General features: G+C 37.4%; 1 protein-coding gene across 2 annotated transcripts in view; it reads right to left on the bottom strand.

The window, feature by feature from the left end:
- The window catches only part of HECW2 (HECT, C2 and WW domain containing E3 ubiquitin protein ligase 2), a 449,194-nt gene that overhangs the window by 82,405 nt on the left and 345,825 nt on the right, over positions 1–20,964 (bottom strand). For both annotated transcript variants that reach the window (XM_069070166.1, XM_069070167.1), the window contains 2 exons: positions 3,378–3,512; positions 335–437 (listed from right to left, as the gene is read on the bottom strand). In XM_069070166.1, coding sequence (XP_068926267.1) covers positions 335–437; positions 3,378–3,512 — 238 coding nt within the window. The remainder of the gene's footprint in view (positions 1–334; positions 438–3,377; positions 3,513–20,964) is intronic.

Below are 20,964 nucleotides of genomic sequence, written 5' to 3'. Positions count from 1 at the left end.
TGTTTTTAATGCTTTTAAAATTCAAATAGGAATTAAATCTATTAAAGGTTTCTTAAGAAAAATGCAACAGAATTTCAAACAAAATACAAAAGCATCTCTGCCAATGCTTTTTAACATGATACATTTGTGATATGCTCACAGTTTTCAAATCACATCATTCTTAAGAGCCCAAAGATAAAAATTCCCCAACAAAGAATGTCAGATGACTAGAACCATTCAAGCTCCAAATCCATAGCAACAAACAGCATATATACACACGTATACTGCACATTGACATGCAACATTAAACTATAATTTCCTTCTCTGAAGAACAAGAGAGCAGCTGATAACATACCCACTGGAACCATGTCTTGGTACTGTGACCTACTGACAGTATTGAAGGTGCTGGATGGCCTAGGAAGAACCGGTGGCCCTGAATGTCGAGAGTCCTCTCCTACCTGTAAACAGAAACACAGTCACGTCCTGCCAAAGAACTGGAGTCCTCATCTAAAGCATGTCTTGGGAGTGTGTCAGTTGGAAATAGCTTGTACATTCACAGAACTGAGTCCTGCAAATGAACAAGAAAGGAGTCGATTTGGGAGTTGAATTAGGACAATGTCTTAATGTTCAATTTTTAACCAAGTTCCCTCCCCCCTTTTTAAAAATTTCAGCAGATGAACTGACCACTTATCTTTAGCTAGATTTCTATTGCCTATTTTTCTGCTATTTCTATTTGGAAGTTATCATACAAGATAACTGGTAGCAGCAGCAAGTAAATGCATTTAATTTAATGGTACTAATTTGAATTAATTTATTTCATCATATAGAATCAGGTTCTTGAACTAGATACACAAACATGTAAAACAATTTCGTTTTGGGGATCTGATCATTTTAGGGAGAGTTTATATTTTATGCTTTTTTCATCTTTATAAACATACATGCTCTTCCATCAAAATTTCACAGAATATCAAATTATGAGGGGTAAGATATCAGAAGATGATTGTATATATCATATTTATATATTAAAACTCAGTAATGTAAACCTGCTCTTATTCATTGAAAGACTCCTACCAATTTTGATGTATTACATCATTTAACTTTTTGGAATATTCTAAATGTCAAAGGTAGGGCATATAGCTGGAAAGGCTCATATGTCTTTTTTCACATTGACGTGTTATAAATTTTGGGGTTTGTATAATGAGGTTAGCCACTGCCTTTGTGAGATCAATCACTACCCATTAACCAGGATGAAGGTACTATTTAGAGATAGACACCAATGACAGACATAAGGGTTTTTTCTCCTGCAAGTAGGGCACTATGTGTCACCATTCTTAGAACTAGAAATGAGACCTGTCCCCAATTCCTCATTTCTTGAAATCAGACCCAGTCAAAAGGCAAGTTGGCATAGGACATAACACAGGATGTACCTCCTAGCACTGATTAGACAGTAGGCATTTCCTTTAAAGGTTTAACAATATTGTAGATAAAAGGTGAATATTAGGAGGGGTGAGCTCTGTTCATATATCTTTCTTTCACATGAAAAGCAATCTTCAGACAATGTTAGTGTTTATTTCAGCATCTCTCCCTGAAACTGGGTTCATTAGACTATCACAATACTTCAGATTCTGGGGGGGGAAAATTATAAAAGTGATTTTAGGGACAGTTACAATTTTTATTTGTGATTTTCCTGGAAATGTTCATTTTGAATAATTCATAGAACCATTTGTTTAATGAGAACTGAAAAATATGGCGAGTTTGCTGAAGAATAAAGTGACTTCAGGCATAGTAGAAACATGCTACCTGTTTATCACGTACCAGGTCCAAAGGTAAGAGATTTATTTGTAGAATGGATTGTGCCAGTATCCTGAAATGTAGCATTACTAATTTACAGGAAAAGCAGGGTAAAGATTTACACATTGCTCTAGAGCTATAAATACCAAGCATATCAAGCGTCTATAAATTTTATACGAGCTTCACATAAATATATTTCCAGACACACACACACACACACACACACACATACAAGCAATTAGCTAACACACAAAGCCAATGAGAACTGAACTATGCATTGAGAAGTGGAATTACAAGCGTTAAACTCATATGAATCAAACACAGTCATGGAATTTCACTCTATTATGTCTTCTCCTTATCAAGGAAATATTCCATCACCAACCCAGAATCTAAAGGATATCATGCTGGTGTTGAAAAGATAGATAGAATGCAAATTTGGCCATCAGATATCTAATAATGCTTTAGGGAAAATGTTTGAGTCATGCATTTGAATGAATAAACGTAAAAACATTTGTTAAGTGCCTACTATAGGCCAAGCACATCTCATATAATGTATACAAAACCCAAACGATAAAGGCATTTAAGTTGTGGGGGAAAGGACAGATGACCTATATACCTCTAAACACTCCCTTTGCTCACATAAACTGTTAGAGTATTAAAATGAAGCTGTCTGTGACTCATAATTAGGAAATCTGAGTGCCCTCAAGTGGTTATAATGTGGCACTGCATTAAGAATCCATAGAAAACACGTCAAACCTTAGAGAATCAATAGTTATCAAAGATTTAGGTTGGGAAGAAACCTTAAGGTCCAGCCAGTTGAACCCCTTAACTGAAGTTTGAGGTTCCTTGTAGCTCTAAATCAATGGCCCTACGAACCCACCTCCTTAGGTTCAGCAAGCATGGCACATGAAAGAGAGTCCTCCACAGACAGACATTCCAATTTTAAAAACCATCGGTGAAGGAGATTCCACAACTTTTATTCTAGCAACCCTTTCCCAAAGAATTCTTTCTTATGTTTAACTCAATGTCCAAATAGCTGAAATTTAAAACCTTTGCAAGAAATCTTTTCTGATTTTCCTTAATGGTAGAGATTGGAGAAGTTATCTCCAGTTTATCTTGTATGTAGTTTGTACTGAGGTGTTTGCATGCTCATTTCTTCACTGGATTGTGAGGGCAGAGACAGTTTATGCCATTCTTTATAACCCCAGAATATAGCACGTTTGGCACATAGTAGGTACTCAGAAAAAAAAATTCTGTGTTGATTTGACTTGGATTTATACTTCCTTGTTATCGTGGATATGTATAATGAACGATTATGAAGCCATCTATGCATAAGGGTATATTAAACAAAGATTGTGACCCTCTCTCCTCCCATTCCTCTGGACAAGATTGTTCCTTAAAAAAAAAATCCTTTCACTGTATTTCGGTGTGTTTTCAGAGAACTGCTGATATTTTAAACTTTCTCAATGTTTATCAAAATACCTTACATTAAACTACCAAAAAAAAGGACAGCTTTTTTTTTAGGCCATCTCAGTCTAAGTGAAGCCACATCCTGATGAGTTTTCATCTGCCATCAGGAAAGTCCCCAGGAAAACTCTGTGACTCACTTCACCAGCACTGTGGCTGCGCTGCCTGGTCAGATGTTGCCGATGTGCCAAAGCGCTCGTGGGTCTACTGCTCTGCAGTGGGAGCCGGGGGTCAATGAAGGTGGTGGTACGGGAATTGTGGTCGACAAAAAAAGCCTAGAAAACAGACAAACTCATAGTCAATATTTGCTACGTGTATAGATCTAACATTCCCTCAGTAGCTAGCTCTCATACATCCTGGTATTCTATGAATATACTTAGGATTCACTTCCTTAGCCCTCTCTTACAATGTCTTTCAAATATTTCTCTTATTGCTAACATTCTTTTACAACAGGGCTTAACTATATTAAAATTAACTATATTGATATTATAAGTTATATGAACTATAGGATTTTGAATTTGGAATGGAATTTAAAGGTCATTAACTTCAACCCTTTCCTTTCACAAATAAAACCAAGGCCCAGAGAGATCATGGGATTTGCCTATGGTCAAATAGCTGTTTTTAGTGAGACCCTAGAAATTCTCAGGGGCATTCCTTTGTTGTATTTCTGGCTTTTTTTGTTTCTGTTCTGTTCCCACTGCTAGAACCCTGCCTTAGGCCTAGGTAAGTCTAGGCCCTAGACTAATGCAATAGCCTTTTAAGTGGTAACCTTGTCTCTAATCTTGTAAGGACCTTTCACAATCCATCTGGTACACTGCTGCTAGATTAATTTCCTGAAACTTGTGCTTTGATCAGGTCAATCCTCCCATTACCACTAAAACACTTTATTGGTGACCTCTGACCCACGGAATAAAAGTCTATAGATTGTGTCCTAAACTAGACATCAAGGCTCTTAACAGAATTAAGTCCTAGGTCTTTTCTGTGGAGGGACTTAATTATATACATTTAATAGGCAGGATACCATCTTAGATAATAAGATTTGAGCCTGGATCCAGCATTAGTACTCCTTACTTAAAGGAAAATTAGTTTAAGTATGTTTGCCATTATTGGGATAAAATTAATTAAACCATCCAAGACAAAAGAGCCTATCAGGATAAAGCTAGTAAACCAGCAAACCACAACCTATAACTATGACAGAATGTGTCAGGGCAGATGATCTCAGGCTTTAGGAAGAGGGGATTACTTACTGCCCAAGCCAAATATAAAAGCAATGGCTTTTCACACTGGGGAAAATGATGTCACAGGATACTGTGACCACAAAGGGAAGAGTGTGACTAGGTGAATTCCATTGTGCTACTGGAAAAATGCTGCCTAAGAAAAATAGTTTAAACATTCTGGATATTGAAATACTTTGTTATAGACTGAAGCTCATTTTGCTTTGTGATAAAACACCTGCAAACTAGACAAAAATGATTTTTAGAAGATTTCTGAGGACAATCTCATGATTCTCATTGCTGAGAAATAGGTCAGTTCAAACTATAATAAATTGAAGTATTAGGAAAGAGAAATAAACATTGTAATAATGATAATAATTGACAGATAAGTAGCTCATTACATTATGTAACACATTTACAAAGAGCTTTAAGTACATTTTCTCATTTGATTTTCATAAAAGTTCCATAAGGAAGCTATGTGTATTATTATTCCCATCTTATAGATTAAGAGACTGAGGTTGAAAGATGTTAAGTAACTTGTTCAGTTGCTGAATGTTAGAAGTAGGATTCAAACTCAGGGCTTCCTAACTCCAATTTCTATACTCTTTCCAGTATGCCAAGTTGTCTTTCTACACCAGAAATGGAAAAAAAATAAACACAACACTCCCCCCCCACACACACACACTTATCCCTTTTGTGTCACTAATCACTGAATTCCAGAATATAAAGAATATAGAGAGTGGAGGTCTCTGATGAGAAAGCATTCTTAAATCCATTCCCCTCTACTGTCAAATCTTCTGCTTTCATTAAAAAGAAACATAGGACAGGCACAGTTTGTCATCTTAGATCTTTTAAGACTAGAACTACATTCTAACGCCCTTGCCCATACTACTGCCAAAGAGGCAACACAAGACACTATTTCATTTAGAAGGTAGGCAGGTACACTTAAGCAGTTCCTTTCAGTCTCTGAAGACTTATTCAATGGGAACTAACTGGTTCTCTCTCACACATGGATATTAGTTACACCCATTTTAAGGGAATGGGTATCCCAACCTCAAAAATCTACCTCCTAGAGTCACATTCAGTTCTCAGGCACTTAAAAAATTAATAGCATCTCTTGACCGAAGGTATGTTGTTTAATCATAATGTAAGCCACAATGATTAAGAAAGAAGAGGAAGCACTTGCATTATAATAGAATCGTGTATTCGTTCAATTTAATTTCTTTGAAATGCTTTCTGTAGAGTGGTCACTTAATAGCATCAGTAATGTATTTTGAAAAACAACCTCCTATGTTATTATTGGGGCTGTGTATATAGGTCAAATATGATTTACACTGGTGTCACAGTATAATTGGGTGTTAAGAAGCTTGTCTAGTGTCCATTCTCTCAATAAAGCTTTGGCTATAAGAAATTATTTGAAAACAGACCTAGAGACAAGGAAATAATAAGTGAATTTACCAAGAAAATAATAAAAAAAAATCCTGTACCACTGGAGAAGCAAAGTAATGACTGATTATTTCAAATGATAAAGTGAGAAAGTTATAAAGTTAGATATCCTGTCTCTCTTGTCCTCCCTCCCTCTTATCTTCAATATTTAATCTTCACACTTTCCCCTACACTAAGTCCTACCTCTTTGAATACATACAGCCATACTCGAGTTTCTGCTGTCTTTAATTAAAACAAATATGCAAACAAAAAAACTTTCTCTAGACACTTGGAGCCACTACATCTTAGTCTCAGCTGCCTTCCCTGACCAGGCCTCCTTCCTTTCCATAAAAGTGTTATAAAGAATAGTCCACACTTACTGCTTTCATTTACCATTTTAATCCTAAAAAGCTATGCACTCTGGCTTCCACCCTCAGCACTTTAAAAAATCTTCTCCTTTGGAGGGGGGGGGGAGGAAAGGCTAGGTGGCACAGTGAATAGAGCACCGGCTCTGGAGTCAGGAGGACCTGAGTTCAAATGTGCCCTCAGACACTTAACACAAAAACTAGACGTGATCTTGGGCAAGTCACAACCCCAATTGCCCTCCAAAAAGCAAAAAAAAAAAAAAAAAGAATCTTCTCCTTTAAAGATTGCTATATTTAGCAGTTTTTTCTCAGTCTTCATGCACTTGGAACTCTATGCTGCTTTTAACTCTGTTGCTTCTTATTTTCATGGAAAGTCTTTATTTCTGTGGTTTCTGTGACATAGCTTGCTTCCGGTTCTTTTCCTACCAAATGATTCCTTTCCTTCTCTTTCACTGGCAAATGTTCTTCCTTCTCTCCCTTCAATGGTTTTCCTAGGGTTCTAATACAACAACAGGATTCCACCAGGAACCTTCTCTCACACTTTCTCCTTTGGCAATTGTATCTATGGCTTCGACTGACACCTCCATGATGAAGATTAACTAAATCTTTCCTTCCGATTCCAAGGTATCTCTACTTTCAGACCTTTACTTGCAACTCTGCTAGAGCTTTTGACACAGGTGCTTTTACATGCTCAAAGTTTAATTCACCACCTTCTTACTGCTAAACCTATGCCTTCTTCCTGATATTTTTATATATTTAAGACACTGCCAACTTCCCGTTTATTTCAAGGAAGCAGCTAGGGGGTATAGTGTATAGAGAGCATTTGACCCAGAATGAGGAAGACAGACTCAAATACTTACTGGTTGTGGGACCCTGGGCAAATTGCTTAATCTCTATCTGCCTCAGTTTCCGCAACTGTAAAATGGGGATAATAACATCTACCTCTTAGAGTTGTTGTGAAGACTAAATAAGATAGTATTTATAAAAAGCTTTGTAAACTTTAAAATTATGTTTATAATTATATCATTATATTATAATTATATTATTATTCTAGAACCATGTTTTTCTTCTTTATCTTCCTTGCCCCTTATATTCAATCAGTTACTAAGTCTTTCTCTAGGATCCATCTTCTTCTTGTTTTCCTTCCTGCTACTCATCTAGTTCAGGTCTTCATTATTTCTTTCCTAACCTATTACAAAAGCCTTCTAACTAGGTGCTTTATCTCTAATCTGTTTCTTCCCAATTCACTTCAATGAATATGTTAGCTCATTGATAGATGGACTCCCTCTAAGAGTGCAAATTGTAATACGTCCATACTTTCTAATCCTGTGTAATTCTTATCCATTCCCTTTCACTGATCATCCACAAAGGATCTACCCAACATGCTAAAGACCTTCCTCTGAGCCTTTTTACATTTTGTGGGAAGTAGTGAAACATTTGAGTTTTCCATCCCTTATTCCCACTATGTGACTGGCCCACTTCCTTTTCCAATCATACATTTCCTGGATGAGCTTCCTTAAAATTATACATCTTCAATGTAGATTATTTAAATAAACTGTTAATGCTTTAAAAATGGAAAGCAGATGGAAGAAAGAACAAAGACACCTATTTTAAAGTTTTATACAAAATTGTAATCAATGCAAGTCAATTGCCATCCATAATAAGGAGACTGATCCTTATTCAATGTCCCTTTGTTCAATGATTATTTATATCAAGGAAAGCAAAAGTAGGAAGATGTATGCTTGGGGCAGCTAGGTGACCCAGTGGTAAAGCTTTGGGCCTGCTGTCATGAAGACCTGAGTTCAGATCTGGCCTCAGATACTAGCTATGTGACCCTATTTGTCTCAGTTCCTCATCTGTGAAATGGGGTCACATTAGAGAAGGAAATCATAAACCCCTCCAGTATCTTTGTCAAGAAAACCCATGTACAATGTCCACGTGGTCACACAGGGTCAAATACAACTGAATTGACGGAACTACAAGGCTTGGCAAGAGTGTTTGCCACTGTCAAGGAGAAGATCCAATAGAGTTTAAGTTGGAGAGAGGTTCCTTACTGGAGGAGTTCTTAACCTTTTCTGTGACAAAGACACCTTTGCCAATAAGGTGAAACCTATGGACCCCATATCACAATAAGGTTTTTAAGTGAATAAAATAAAATATGTAGGATCAAAATGGAAATTAATTATGCTGAAATATCATTATCAAACTATTTTTAGAAAGTTCATGAAAGAATTCTTATCCTACAGGATGTGGGATTTCTTCAAGATGTTCTTGTTTATACACAATGCATCAAGGCCTGAAACAGTACTCAGCCTCCCAGATGAGATATAGCATCACAAAGATGAATTTGCTCCAATTAGCTACACCAGAAAAAAGAAATGGATGAAGAATACCTATTGTCTAGATTATAATACATAGTTGAATGCACAAAACACACACACATGTGCATGTATGTATATATACACACATGTCTGTATGTGTGTATACATACATACAATATGCAAGCATATATGTAAAATATTTACATCTTGAACAGATCCTGCAAACTTGGGCCCAGAAGTGAAAAGGAGAAACAGAGAGAACTTTATAGCCTTTGGAAAACTGCAAAGTTCTTTTAATGATCAAAATTTCTCTGTGAAACAATAGGTCACAAATATTAACAATGTTATGTGGTTATGAATCACCAAAGACTATAATATTTAAAAATTTGAAGAAGAAAAATGATAGTAACTAATATACAAATTAAGAAAGCACTTTTGGATGTGGTCAACATGGGAATTTGTTTTACTTGACTTTTCTTATATGATATAGAACGTTCCTTTTCTCCCTCCCTCTCTCCTTTCCTTCCTTCCCCTTTCTTTCTTCTTTCCTTTCCCCTCCGTCCTTTCATCCCTCCTTTTCCCTCCCTCCTTCCTCCCTCCCTCCCTCCCTCCTTCCTTCCTTCCTTCCTTCCTTCCTTCCTTCCTTCCTTCCTTCCTTCCTTCCTTCTTTCGTTTCTTTTTCTTTCCAGAGGGTGTGTGTGTAAAGAAATAAATGCTTGATAATTGAAAGAAATAAAAGTTTATCTTAAAAAATGAAAAACATTTACAGAGCATTTAAAGGGCAAAAGAAAGTCACCCAACTGGTGTGTTGAGGACTGTAACACATTATAAACAGGGAGTTACAAAGAATACATGATATAAAGAATGCCCTCAAAGAAATGTTGATAAAAAAAAAAAGAAGATGAGCTTATCTCATTGTAAGAGTGAGGAATAGTCTGAGGAACAGTTTATGTGCTCCATAGTAGTCTCAAGATTTCAGGAGAACATGAAGAAGGCCTCTAGTATATTGAGTTGACCGACTGTAGTGAACTCTGGAAGGCCATAAACAGCAGTCACTCAGGTTAGACTGGCATGTGTTCTGGCCTTTGTCTCTGGAGTAAATACCCACATTGATGATATGACAGATCTTCTGTAGTTTTAGAATATCCTTTAAATGGTTGTTCTAATTTAGGTCATTCCTGGAAGTAGGCTATAGCCAATGTGTCCCCTCAATTGACCTTTGGATCTCCTATAACCTTTATTCTTTGCAATTATGGTGGTCTATCATTTGCAACCATAGAGTCCATTTGGAGCAGTCTGGGATTGTTAAAAGCAAATGGAATCCAGTTTACTCTCTCCAATGTAATTTAGGGCCCAACGTACCTCCATTTGTAGTTCTGGTCCCAGTTATACACATTAGTGTACTGAAAACAGACTGGTCCACCAACTGGTCATCCAAATTATCTCATAGTTTAAAAAAAGTTCTTTTTCAATCATATAATTTTCCCTTTCATAGATTATTAACTACTCTTTTTTTGAGTAATCATGGGTTTCACTGAAGTGACCCTGTAATGCTCTGGTTTTGATGCAATCAACAAAATATCACCCCAAACTGGGATGTCTGGATTATTTCAACATGTATAGGGAATTCTTCTTCCATTTGGACTTAGCACAGGACCAGTTTTATGACAATGGAGAACACATTTGGTAAGCATATGTCTCTCTGTTTTATGCCTTATTTGATGGTAATAATCTAAGGATCATGAAAGTGAATTACCTATATAGTTGTTTTACCAAGAAATATTGTAACATGTTAACATATACATAAAAGAGTCCTTATTAGAGGAGAATCTCTAAGACTGTGCTTTGTTCTGAATCAAATGCTTTTTTAAAATAGGCAAAAACAATAAATACCTAGAAATCTTGTATTCTTTGTACCTGTCAGCCAACTGTGTGACTGAAAATGCAGTCTGCTACAGTAAGCCATCTGTAAAAACTTACTTGTCCTTATGGAATATTTTCCTCAAAGATACATGATTATATCATTCCCCAAAAGAATTGTATGATCAAAGAAGATTAGGGGATCTTGTAGTGAGAATGCAGCTCTCTCATACAGACTGCTCTCCTGCTCCAAAGGGAGCAAGATGCCATTTGCACCTTAGGAAGACTCCTTATGGAAAGACATGGACAAGATTCATATAAGATGAGAAAGAATGGGAGCATTACAATCTACATCATTGAAGGGTATACCTGCCTTAATAGGATGACAAATTCATTTGAGGATTGGATTTTCCCTTAGGTGACATCTTTATTATAGGTCACCATGACCCTCCCCATGATTTGGCCCTAAGCTACTTATCAAGGCTTTTCCATTATTCTCCTTCATGCACAAATGAACTCTAACCAAATAAACTCTAACCAAACTAGACAATTCTGTGCCCATGCTTCCTTGCCTTTGTGCTTTTGCTTAAAAATTATTCCCTTTCCCTAGAATGCCCTTCCCTTATGGTTCTGCTCCCTTAATCTTAATCCTTTTTAAGCCTCAATTTAAATGTAATTATTCAATGTAGCTGCCCCAAATCCCCCCAAAGATAGAAGAAGTTTTCCCTCTTCCAAAATACTATAGCATTCTGAATCTCTTTTCTTGCCATTTTAGGTCCTATGTGGGATAATGATTTGTGTGTGTCTTATTTCCTTACTAAACTATAAGCTCTTGGGAAGCTAGGTGGGTACAGTGAATAAAGTGCTGGGCCTGGAGTCAGGAAGACTCTTCTTCTTGAGTTTAAATCTGGCCTCACTCTTAGATACTTAGCTGCAATTCCCTGGGCAAGTCACTTAACCCAGTTTACCTCAGTTTTGTCATCTGAAAAATGAACTGGAGAAATGACTGAACAAAAAAAACTATAAGTTCTAGGAGAGCAAAGACTGAGTCTTATTCACTTTCCTATACCAAACAGTGTCACTCAGTAAATTTAGAAGGCCATCTATGAGGTCAAATTTCACCTCTGACACATATGAGCTGTGTGACTATGAGCAAGTCCCAACCTTTCAGTGCCCCAGGTACCTCTCACAATCTGTTACAAAGAGCTGCAGATCTTGCATACATAGAGGGAGTTTCCCATTCTGATGAAATCATGCATCGAGATTAAACACAACAAAACAACAAGGAGACCTCTTGTCCACTGAAGCCACTGTCACTCCCCTTTCTTTCTCTCCTGTTCTGTCTCTGTATGTCTCTCTCTCTCTCCCTATGGTCTACTTCTTCCTTCCTCTACTTTCCCATTTCTGCTGCTTTCCTGACCACTGCGGTAGGCCTGTTAGTGGCTTCACTGACACTGGATGACTACTCTGGTCTTTTCAGCATTTTAAAAGGCCACTGGGAGCTTGCTATGGACAGCATAGCACTTCAGGCACTCACGGCATGGAGTACTCTTCCCTAACTCATTTGTGAGACTGCTGTGGGTGGTGGAAAGGTGACATTTTTCTAACTCACTAAGGGTTCTGTTTCAGAGGTGGATGGAATGCTATGTGTATTGTTTACACATGCTCGTTATGTCTGCCAAGTACTTTGGGAGCAAGGTCCTGGGTAAGAACTCCTTCAAAACCACATACCTACAGCATTAATAGAATGCAGGATGAGGCATCAAGACCCAGGCATTCCATTGCTGGCACAATGCATGACCTTGGCCAAGATTGCTTAGTTCCTGACTTTCTCTGCCTGCAAAGGATTACTTAGTTTATAGGAGAGCTGTGAAATTTTACACACTTATTCAAAGGAGAGGGAAGAATGTGAAAGGTACAATATAAGTAGGACTGTCATTTCTCTATGTAACTCAGGTATTAATTACTGCAAGAAATCTTTCCAATGCTTACCACCATCAATTAATTTCTAATTAATTTTGGGGAAAGGAATGTATCCCATAGGACATCTTAACTAGTTCAAGCTGGCATAGAAACTGACCTAATATTCTTTCATTTAGGGCACACCATATTTCATAATTCCCTAATACCACATAATTACCTATTAAAAGCACCTAACAGTTGCTTATGAGTTCTGTTTGAAAAAAACAATGTATTACAATGGTTGCGTGAACAGAGGATTATATCAAAGAACATCTAGGCTAGCTCCCAGTAAAGTAAAATTGTGGAACAATAGGGTGGCATACGACCACTGATGTGAAGTCTCATTAAAGAAATTAATTCAAACTTCCTGGCTTTGCACTAATGAGCACTAGAATCATGGTTAAAAACAAAAGGAATGCAAACACACCAAAATATAGTCTCATTTTTAAAACTTCTACCCTTTCACTGCTCCAGGGCACAGTCAAAGCCAGGAAATTTAAGACAGTTGGAGCCAAGTAGTGTTTCATCAAGGCCAAAAAAAATACACTTTTTCTTCACACAATACTAAAAAAGTTATTATTTTAGGAACAGAAAAGGACATCAGTATTTCTTAAGACATAACAAGTACAGCCTCAACAAAACTAGAATGTAGCTTTAAAAGAAATTAAATTTGTCTACATAGAAATCTTTGCCAAATAAACTGGGGATCCATAAAAGTACACATACCTTCCCTGTTCATAAATATACACTGAGCAACAGGGCTTTGGTCTCAATATAAAGAACCATAATTTAAGAATAAAGCACTACAATAAATCTAGATTGGTGATTCCAAATCTTAGTTTTGTAATGTACTATCAGGTTGGAAGACATAATTTATTTCAATTTATTCCAATTAAAAGTAAAACGTTACTCACATATTCCTTCTTGGAATTTCTTGCTTCTCTTTCCTCAATATTGTGGGGGAGTAGTACATAGAACTATTTTCTCTACATTGTTCCCTGTCTTCCCACACAATCTTTCAAGCATCATAGAAGAGGAGAAGACACATGAATGATACTATTTGCTGAAGACAAAGGGAATGTTTCACTTTTTTCAGTAAAATTAATTAGAAGTCAAGTGATGGTGGTGAGCCTAGCAAAGATTCCTTTGGTTGAAGAATAATTACTTGTTATTAGTAAGAGGAAAAGGGTTGAAAAGAAATGTCTGTCTGTCTGTCTGTATGTATATACTCATGTGTAAGCCTTTGAGCCATTATCTGCTGAACTCCCAGGACATTCTCCTTTCTCCCTCAATGGGTTCAATGTTTGGCTCAAACTCTCTCTTTCTAGAAGCCCTACCCTTATACAAGGGGACAACTAACCTAACTTTCCCAATTCCTCGTAGACTCAGTTGTCATACTCTAATAGTCCTCAACAGTCTTTGAACTCTTCATTATTTCTGTTCTCTATAACATTGTTATTTCTCAGTCTATCACCCCATACTGGCTAAACTCTCCCACCTTTGTTATCATGGCCCCTTGATGAACTATTTCAACTCTACACTATCCTTTACTCTTGGATCCTTTGATCCATTGTCACTGGTCACATATGACCAAATTCCAACCATAGAATATTCTTACTTTCTACCTCCTAGAACAAATGAACTATAGAAAATCATGAAACATGCTATCTGGGTCTACTTCAAATTTATGTTATCCAGTCTCTGGCTCTCACTGGAGCAAAGCAATCATTCTATTCCTTCTGGTTCAATTTGCTATCGAACACCTATCTGTAGTTCTGAGCCTTCTCATCTTATCTCAAATCATCCACAGCACCCATTCTCACTTCTCTATTAGCTGGGGAACCTCAAATATCACTTAATTTTAAAAACTGAGGTTATTATCTGAGAGCTCCTTCTTCTCTTTCCCTTAATTCACATCACTCAGACATCTTACCCTACTACCTTCTCCTTTACAGTCTCAGATGAAGAGATGGCCCTTCTCCTTGTCAAGGACACATTGTATAAATGCACCCTTGATCACATCCCCTGACATCATATCCAGAAGATTTCCTCATCTATCATCATCCTCACTCCCTCTAATCTTTAATCTTTCCCTGTCTACTGCCTCCTTCCCTGATGCCTACAAACACACCCACGTCACCCCTATCTTTAAACAAAAATTCAACCCTTAGTTAATCCTACTGTTTTTACTATCATCCTACATCTCTCCTCCCCTCCTTAGCTAAACTTTTTGAGAAATCTGTTTACATTAGGTAAATTAAATTTATGTCCACTTCTCTTCACGCTCACTTCTAAATTCTGTCTCATCTAGTATCTGATCTTATCATTCAACTGAAACTATTCTCTCCAAAGTTACCAATGATTTCTTTTTTAAAAATTATTTTTAACATTCATTTTAAAAAAAAATGAGCTCCAAGTTCTCTCCCTCTAACCCACTGAGAAGGCAAGTAATATAATATCAATTATACATGTGAAGTCATGCAAATATTTCCATATTAGCTATGTTAGCCCCCCTGAAAAAAAAGTAAGAAAAATAAAGTGAAAAAATATGCTTCAATCTAATTCAAAGTTCATTAGTTTTCTCTCTGGAAGTGGATAATATTTGTCATAATGAGTCCTTTAGATTCATCTTGGATTATTTTATTGATCAGACCGCCTAAGTCTTTTACAAGTCGATAATCATTACGATATTGCTGTTACTATATACAATATTCTCCTGATTCTACCTCCTCTACTCTGCATCAGTTGCTATAGGTTTTCCCAAGTTTTTCTGAAACCATCCCCCTTTTCTACACTATCCTTTACTCTTGAATCTTTTGCTTCAATGTCCTATAGTGACACTGGTCAAATATGACCAAAATTCAACCAGGGAATATTCCCACTTTCTACCTATAGCACAAAAATATTCCATCACAATCATATGCTACAACTTGTTCTGTCATTCCTCAATTAATGGGCATCCCCTCAATTTCCAATTCTTTGTCACCACAAATGAGCTGCTATATTTTTGTACATATTGGTCTTTTCCCTTTTTCTTTGACCTTTTTGAGATATAGACCTAGTAGTGGTATGGCTGGGTCAAAGTGTATGTGTATATATATATATATATATATATATATATATATAGTTTTATAGCTATTTGGACATAGTTCCAAATTGTTCTCCATATGGTTGAACCAGTTCACAACTCTAATAATAATGTAATACTATCTCTATTTTTCCACATCCCCTGCAGCATGTCATTTTCCTTTTCTGTTATGTTAGTCAATTTGATAAGTCTGATACATCATAGTTGTTTTACTCTATATTTCTTTCATTATTAGTGATTTAGAGGATATTTCATTTGACTATTGATAGCTTTGATTTCTTCTTCTGAAAACTGTCTGTTCGTATCCTTTGACTATTTACTAATTGGGAAATAGCTCTTATTTTCATAAATTTGGTTCAGTTCCCTATGTATTTGAGAAATGAGTCCTTTATGAGAGGAATTTATTGTAAAATTCCCCCTGGTTTCCTACTTTCCTTCTAATTTTGGCTGCATTGGTTTTATCTGTGCAAACCCTTTTTAATTCCATGTAATCAAAATTATCCATTTTACTTCCTGCAATCCTCTTTTTCTTGTTTGGTCATAAACTGTTCCCTTATCCACAAAATCTGACTGGTATATTTTCCCATACTCTCCTAATTTTTTTTTTAAAAGATCACCTTTTATGTCTAAATTACATACCCATTTTGAGATTATCTTAATATGTGGTGTGAGATGTCAGCCTATGCGTAGTTAATACCAGACTGCTTTCCAGACTTCCTAGCAATTTTTGTCAAATAGCGAATTCTTGCCCCCAAAGCTTGGCTTTTTGAGTTTGACAAACACTAAATTACTATGGCCTTTTACTCTCGTATATTGTGTACCTAATCTAGTCCACTGATCCACCATTCTATTTCTTAACCAGTACCAGATAGATGATTATTACTTTGTAATATAGCTTGAAATCTGGCTCTGCTAGGTTGCCTTCCTTCACACATTTTTCATAGATTCTCTTAGTATCATTGAACTTTTGTTGTTCCAGATGAATTTTGTTATTATTTTTTCTAGCTCTATAAAATAATTCTTTGGTAGTTTAATATGGTACCATCTGTTTTATTTGTGTGAAAAATGTTGTCTGTAGTTATTTTAAATGAAATTTCTTTTTTCATCTCTTCTTGCTAAATTTTGTTATCCTGCAACTTTGCTAAAGTTGTTAATTGTTTCAACCAGACTTTTAGTTGATTCTCTAATTATACCACCAAATCATCTACAAAGAGTGATAGTTTTATTTCCTTATCGCTGTTTCTTATTCCTTTTTCTTGCCTAATGGCTATATGTAGGATTTCTCATACAATATTGAATAATTATGGTGATAATGGATATCTTTGTTTTACCCTGATCTTATTGGGAAGTCTTCTAGTTTATTCCCTTTATGCATAATGTTTGCTTTTGGTTTTAGGCAGGTACTACTTATAGTTTTAAGAAAAGCTCCATTTATTCCTATGCTTGCTAGTGATTTTTAAAAATAGGAATGGGTATTGCATTTTTCAAAAGTTTTTTCTGTATCTACTGAGGTAATCATGATTTTTATTGCTTCTGTTATTGATATGGCCAATTATGCTGATAGTTTTCCTAATATTGAACCAGTTCTAAATTCCTGCTATATATTCCATCTGGTCATATTATATGATTTTTGTGATATATTACTGTAATCTCTTTCCTAGTATTTTATTTAAAATTTTTATGCTGATATTCATTAGGGAAACTATAGTTGTTGTTTTTTGTTTTTCCTGATTTTGCTCTCCCTAGTTTAGGTACTGAAACCATATTTGTGCTGTAAAAGGAATCTGGAGGGTTCCTTTCCCTTTTTTTTCAAATAGTTTATGCATCATTGGAATTAATTGTTCTTTACGTTAAGTAGAATTCACTTATAAATCTGTCAGGTCAGGATGGCTACATGATGCAGTAAATAGAGTACTGGCCCTGGAGTCAGGAGGACCTGAGTTCAAATCCAGCCTCAGATACTTGACACAATTACTAGCCATGGGATCTTGGGCAAGTCACTTAACCCCAATTGCCCTGCCCTCCTGTAAGGGTTATGGGATTTAAAGATCTCCCATGCCCCATGGACGTGCTGACATAGCAGAGCAAGAAAAAAAAAAAAGCCGAGCTAACGGTCCTGGGGTTGGGAGTTGGGGGGGGTTGCCTTTTTTTTTTTTTTTTGAGTTAGGACTCTGGCTGAGCACTGCCAGGGGCCGGAGCTGCTGGGAGCGCTCTTCCAGGATGCTGGGTGGTTGCTGTGAGTGGGGAGAGGAGGACCTTTGCCTGAGGTAGCCTGTTCTGTTTTAAAGGCTTGAAAATGTGGGTGCTTTCTACTTTATCTACCTGTGCCAATGTCATAACTACTCTGATGGCTTTCACTTTCTGGTTTTGGGACTCAGTCTTTTGGTATCTTAATAAATTTTCTAGTTTATTTCCCCATATGGCAAACCTGATGTATTTTGTGATGGATAATTATATCAGCATATTTGTAATCGCTATAGGCATTGTGAATATGGCATTGCTGATACATTTGGCGACCAGGATGGGATCACAAAATGTCAGGCCTCTATTTGGAAGCAGTGGGGCTTTAGAGGGAGAAATGGCTATTCCAGGATGGGAGGATTTGCCTTATTCCTCTCTAGCCAGAGAATGGGCTAAAAGCACAGGGCCCTGTGAAAACTGGGAACCAAGGCTAAGAGAGGGAGAACCTGGAGATTTGGAAAGATGTTTGAAAGCAATACCCATAGAACCAGGCAAAGAACTGGCAGGAGTGTGCAGGAGAGGCTGGGTGCTGCTAACAAGTTATCGCCTTATGTGTAAAAGTAGGGATAAGCTGCTGAAGGAAAGAGCTAGGATGGCTAGGGAGTCAGCTGGTTTGCCTGAGGATTCTTCTGTGTCACAGCACTCAGAAGAGCAAACTGGAGGGACTCATGTGATCCAGGAGCAAGCTACTGTTCATGTAGCTAAAAGGAAGCAAAAAACTAGCAGAAGGAATGTGCATGCAGCTTTTGTACAGGCTGGGCAGAGTTGCCCTGACAGCTTACAGGAGAATGTGTGTGAGGAGAATGGAACAAGGTTAGATGAGGAGTCTCCTAATGTAGAAGCTCTCCCCATACGAAGAAGAAGGCAGGAGAACCACCGAGGCAAAACAGAGTCCAGGGAGATAATTGAGGATTTCACTCAACAGGAGATCACTGATATATTGAGTAGATTTACCCAAAGAATGGGGGAGTCTTTAGTGTCTTGGATAGTAAGAATCACTGATGAAGGCGCCGGAGGAATAACACTGGACAATGAGGACTGTTTAAAATTCATAAGTATCAGTCAGAATCCTTTTGTACACCAGGCTTTTAGGGATCACCATATGCAAGGAGGAAATAACAAAACGAGTCTTCTAGCTTTAGCTGCAGAAGGTTGCAAAAAGCAATATCCAACTGAATCTATGTGGCCTAGGGGAGACAGACCCTGGTACTCACTTAGAGACTGTATGAGAAAACTAAAGGAGGAGGTAATGAAAACTGCTATCCTGATTGGAGATGCAAATGCATATTATGATACCCCCCTAGGAGTTCCTCATAGAAATATCATAGTGAAGACGGCTCCTCCTGCATATAAGCACCTAATTCTGACTCTTTTAATTGGAGAAATAGGGCACCCTCTTTCAGAGGTGCTGGATAAGATTTCACAATTAAGTGATTTAGGGGAATGGGAAAAAGACAAATTGCCTCGAGAGAGAAGAGTAAACAGCCAGAGGATTCAGAGACAAAATAGACCCACAAGAAGGGAACTGTTCACTGCTCTATTAAGAGCTGGGGTGGACTTTAGAAGAATAGATGGTATTCCAACTGAAGAGCTGCATAAGCTGTACCAAGAAAAGGTACTTAGCATTAGAATGAACAGGGAAGCAGGAACCACCCCTGCAGGTATTTCTGAATCTGAATCTTTGTATCCAAGTTTGCCCCACCTTCAGGGGGAATAGGAGATAGGCCAAGCCCCAGCCCAGATAAAAGAAATATGCAGAAGAGATTGCAGACCCCATATTGGTTTAACAATATATTGGAAGAATGGATCAACTACTGTGACTAGGGCACTGATTGATACTGGGGCTGAGGCCACACTCATCTATGGAAACCCTGATAAGTTTAAACATGGAACTCCTATTACCATCACAGGTCTAGGAGACGCTGAAATATCAGCCAGACAGGTTAAAATAACAATGAAAATTGGGCAGTTACCTAAGAAGGAATATACTGTGGTTGTTGTACCCATTCCTGAATACATCATTGGAATAGATGTATTGAGAGGCATGACTCTGAATTTACCTGAAGGAAGATACCAATTTCCTGTGAGGAAGATAGGAATTAATACAGTTTTAGTGGGAAAACTAAAAATGGACCCAATCACTTTACCTGAACCTTCTGAAGTAATTACTTTAAAACAATATCGTGTGCCAGGTGGGCAAGATGAAATTGCCACTACTATAAAGGAATATGTTGAAGCAGGAGTGTTAGTCCCTACAACCACAAGATGGAATAATCCTGTCTGGCCAGTAAGAAAATCAGATGGGACGTGGAGAATGACTGTGGATTATAGACAGTTGAATAAGGTGACTCCTTCTTTGTATGCTGCTGTTCCAGATACCATCACCTTAATAGAGAGGATCCAGAAATATGATGGGACTTGGTATGCAGTTATTGACTTGGCAAATGCCTTCTTCACCATCCCAATAGACTCTAAACAATGGGACCACTTCGCTTTCACTTGGCAGGGTAGACAATATACTTTTACTCGCTTGCCACAAGGGTACATACATAGCCCCACTATTTGTCACAGGATTGTGGCTGAACAGTTGGATGAATTAAAAAGGCTGCAGAGATTATAGCATATGGGAAGGATAATACTGTAACTATTGTTTATTCTGGAGAAGATGATTACAAAATTGTACCCTTAAATCATTTATTCTACCGTGAGTGAGGCTACAATAGTCTGGTTATTGTTCTTGATTTTTTGTTTGTTCACCTTGTTTGTTAGATTTGTTTCCACAGGCTTGGTACCCTCCATCTGTAGATGCCTGATAGCTTAAGCTGGATGTCACCCCCTGTCTGCAACTGTGATGTGTCACCCTTGGACCTGGCATCAAGCATATTAAGAACTGACCTCTCAAATGGGACCCCTAAGGACAGGGACAGCTCTACATCCGATTTCAGCAGCAAGTAGCCATAGAAGAAGAGATCTTCACCCCTTACCACAAGATTTTGGGGCCCCATTTGTTTGGGGTGGGGGGAATGATGGGGAGCTTGTGCTCAAGCCCCACCCTAAAATATGGTTTTTTGTGTTTATTGTGTGCTATTCTTGTTATATTGTTGTGAAATTTTGTTGACACCAGTTATTCCTACTGTATTTTTGCCAAGTAAGGGACATGAAAGATCTTGGGGCCGAATGTAAGGGTTATGGGATTTAAAGATTTCCCATGCCCCATGGACGTGCTGACATAGCAGAGCAAGAAAAAAAAA

This window comes from Petaurus breviceps, unplaced genomic scaffold, assembly GCF_028583685.1.
Source record: "Petaurus breviceps papuanus isolate PSGF00001 unplaced genomic scaffold, PetGlider_PUasm1.0 90804, whole genome shotgun sequence".
In the NCBI taxonomy this organism is placed as follows: Eukaryota; Metazoa; Chordata; class Mammalia; order Diprotodontia; family Petauridae; genus Petaurus; species Petaurus breviceps.
Note: the sequence above shows the minus strand (reverse complement) of the source record. Positions and strands in the feature narration are given on the sequence as shown.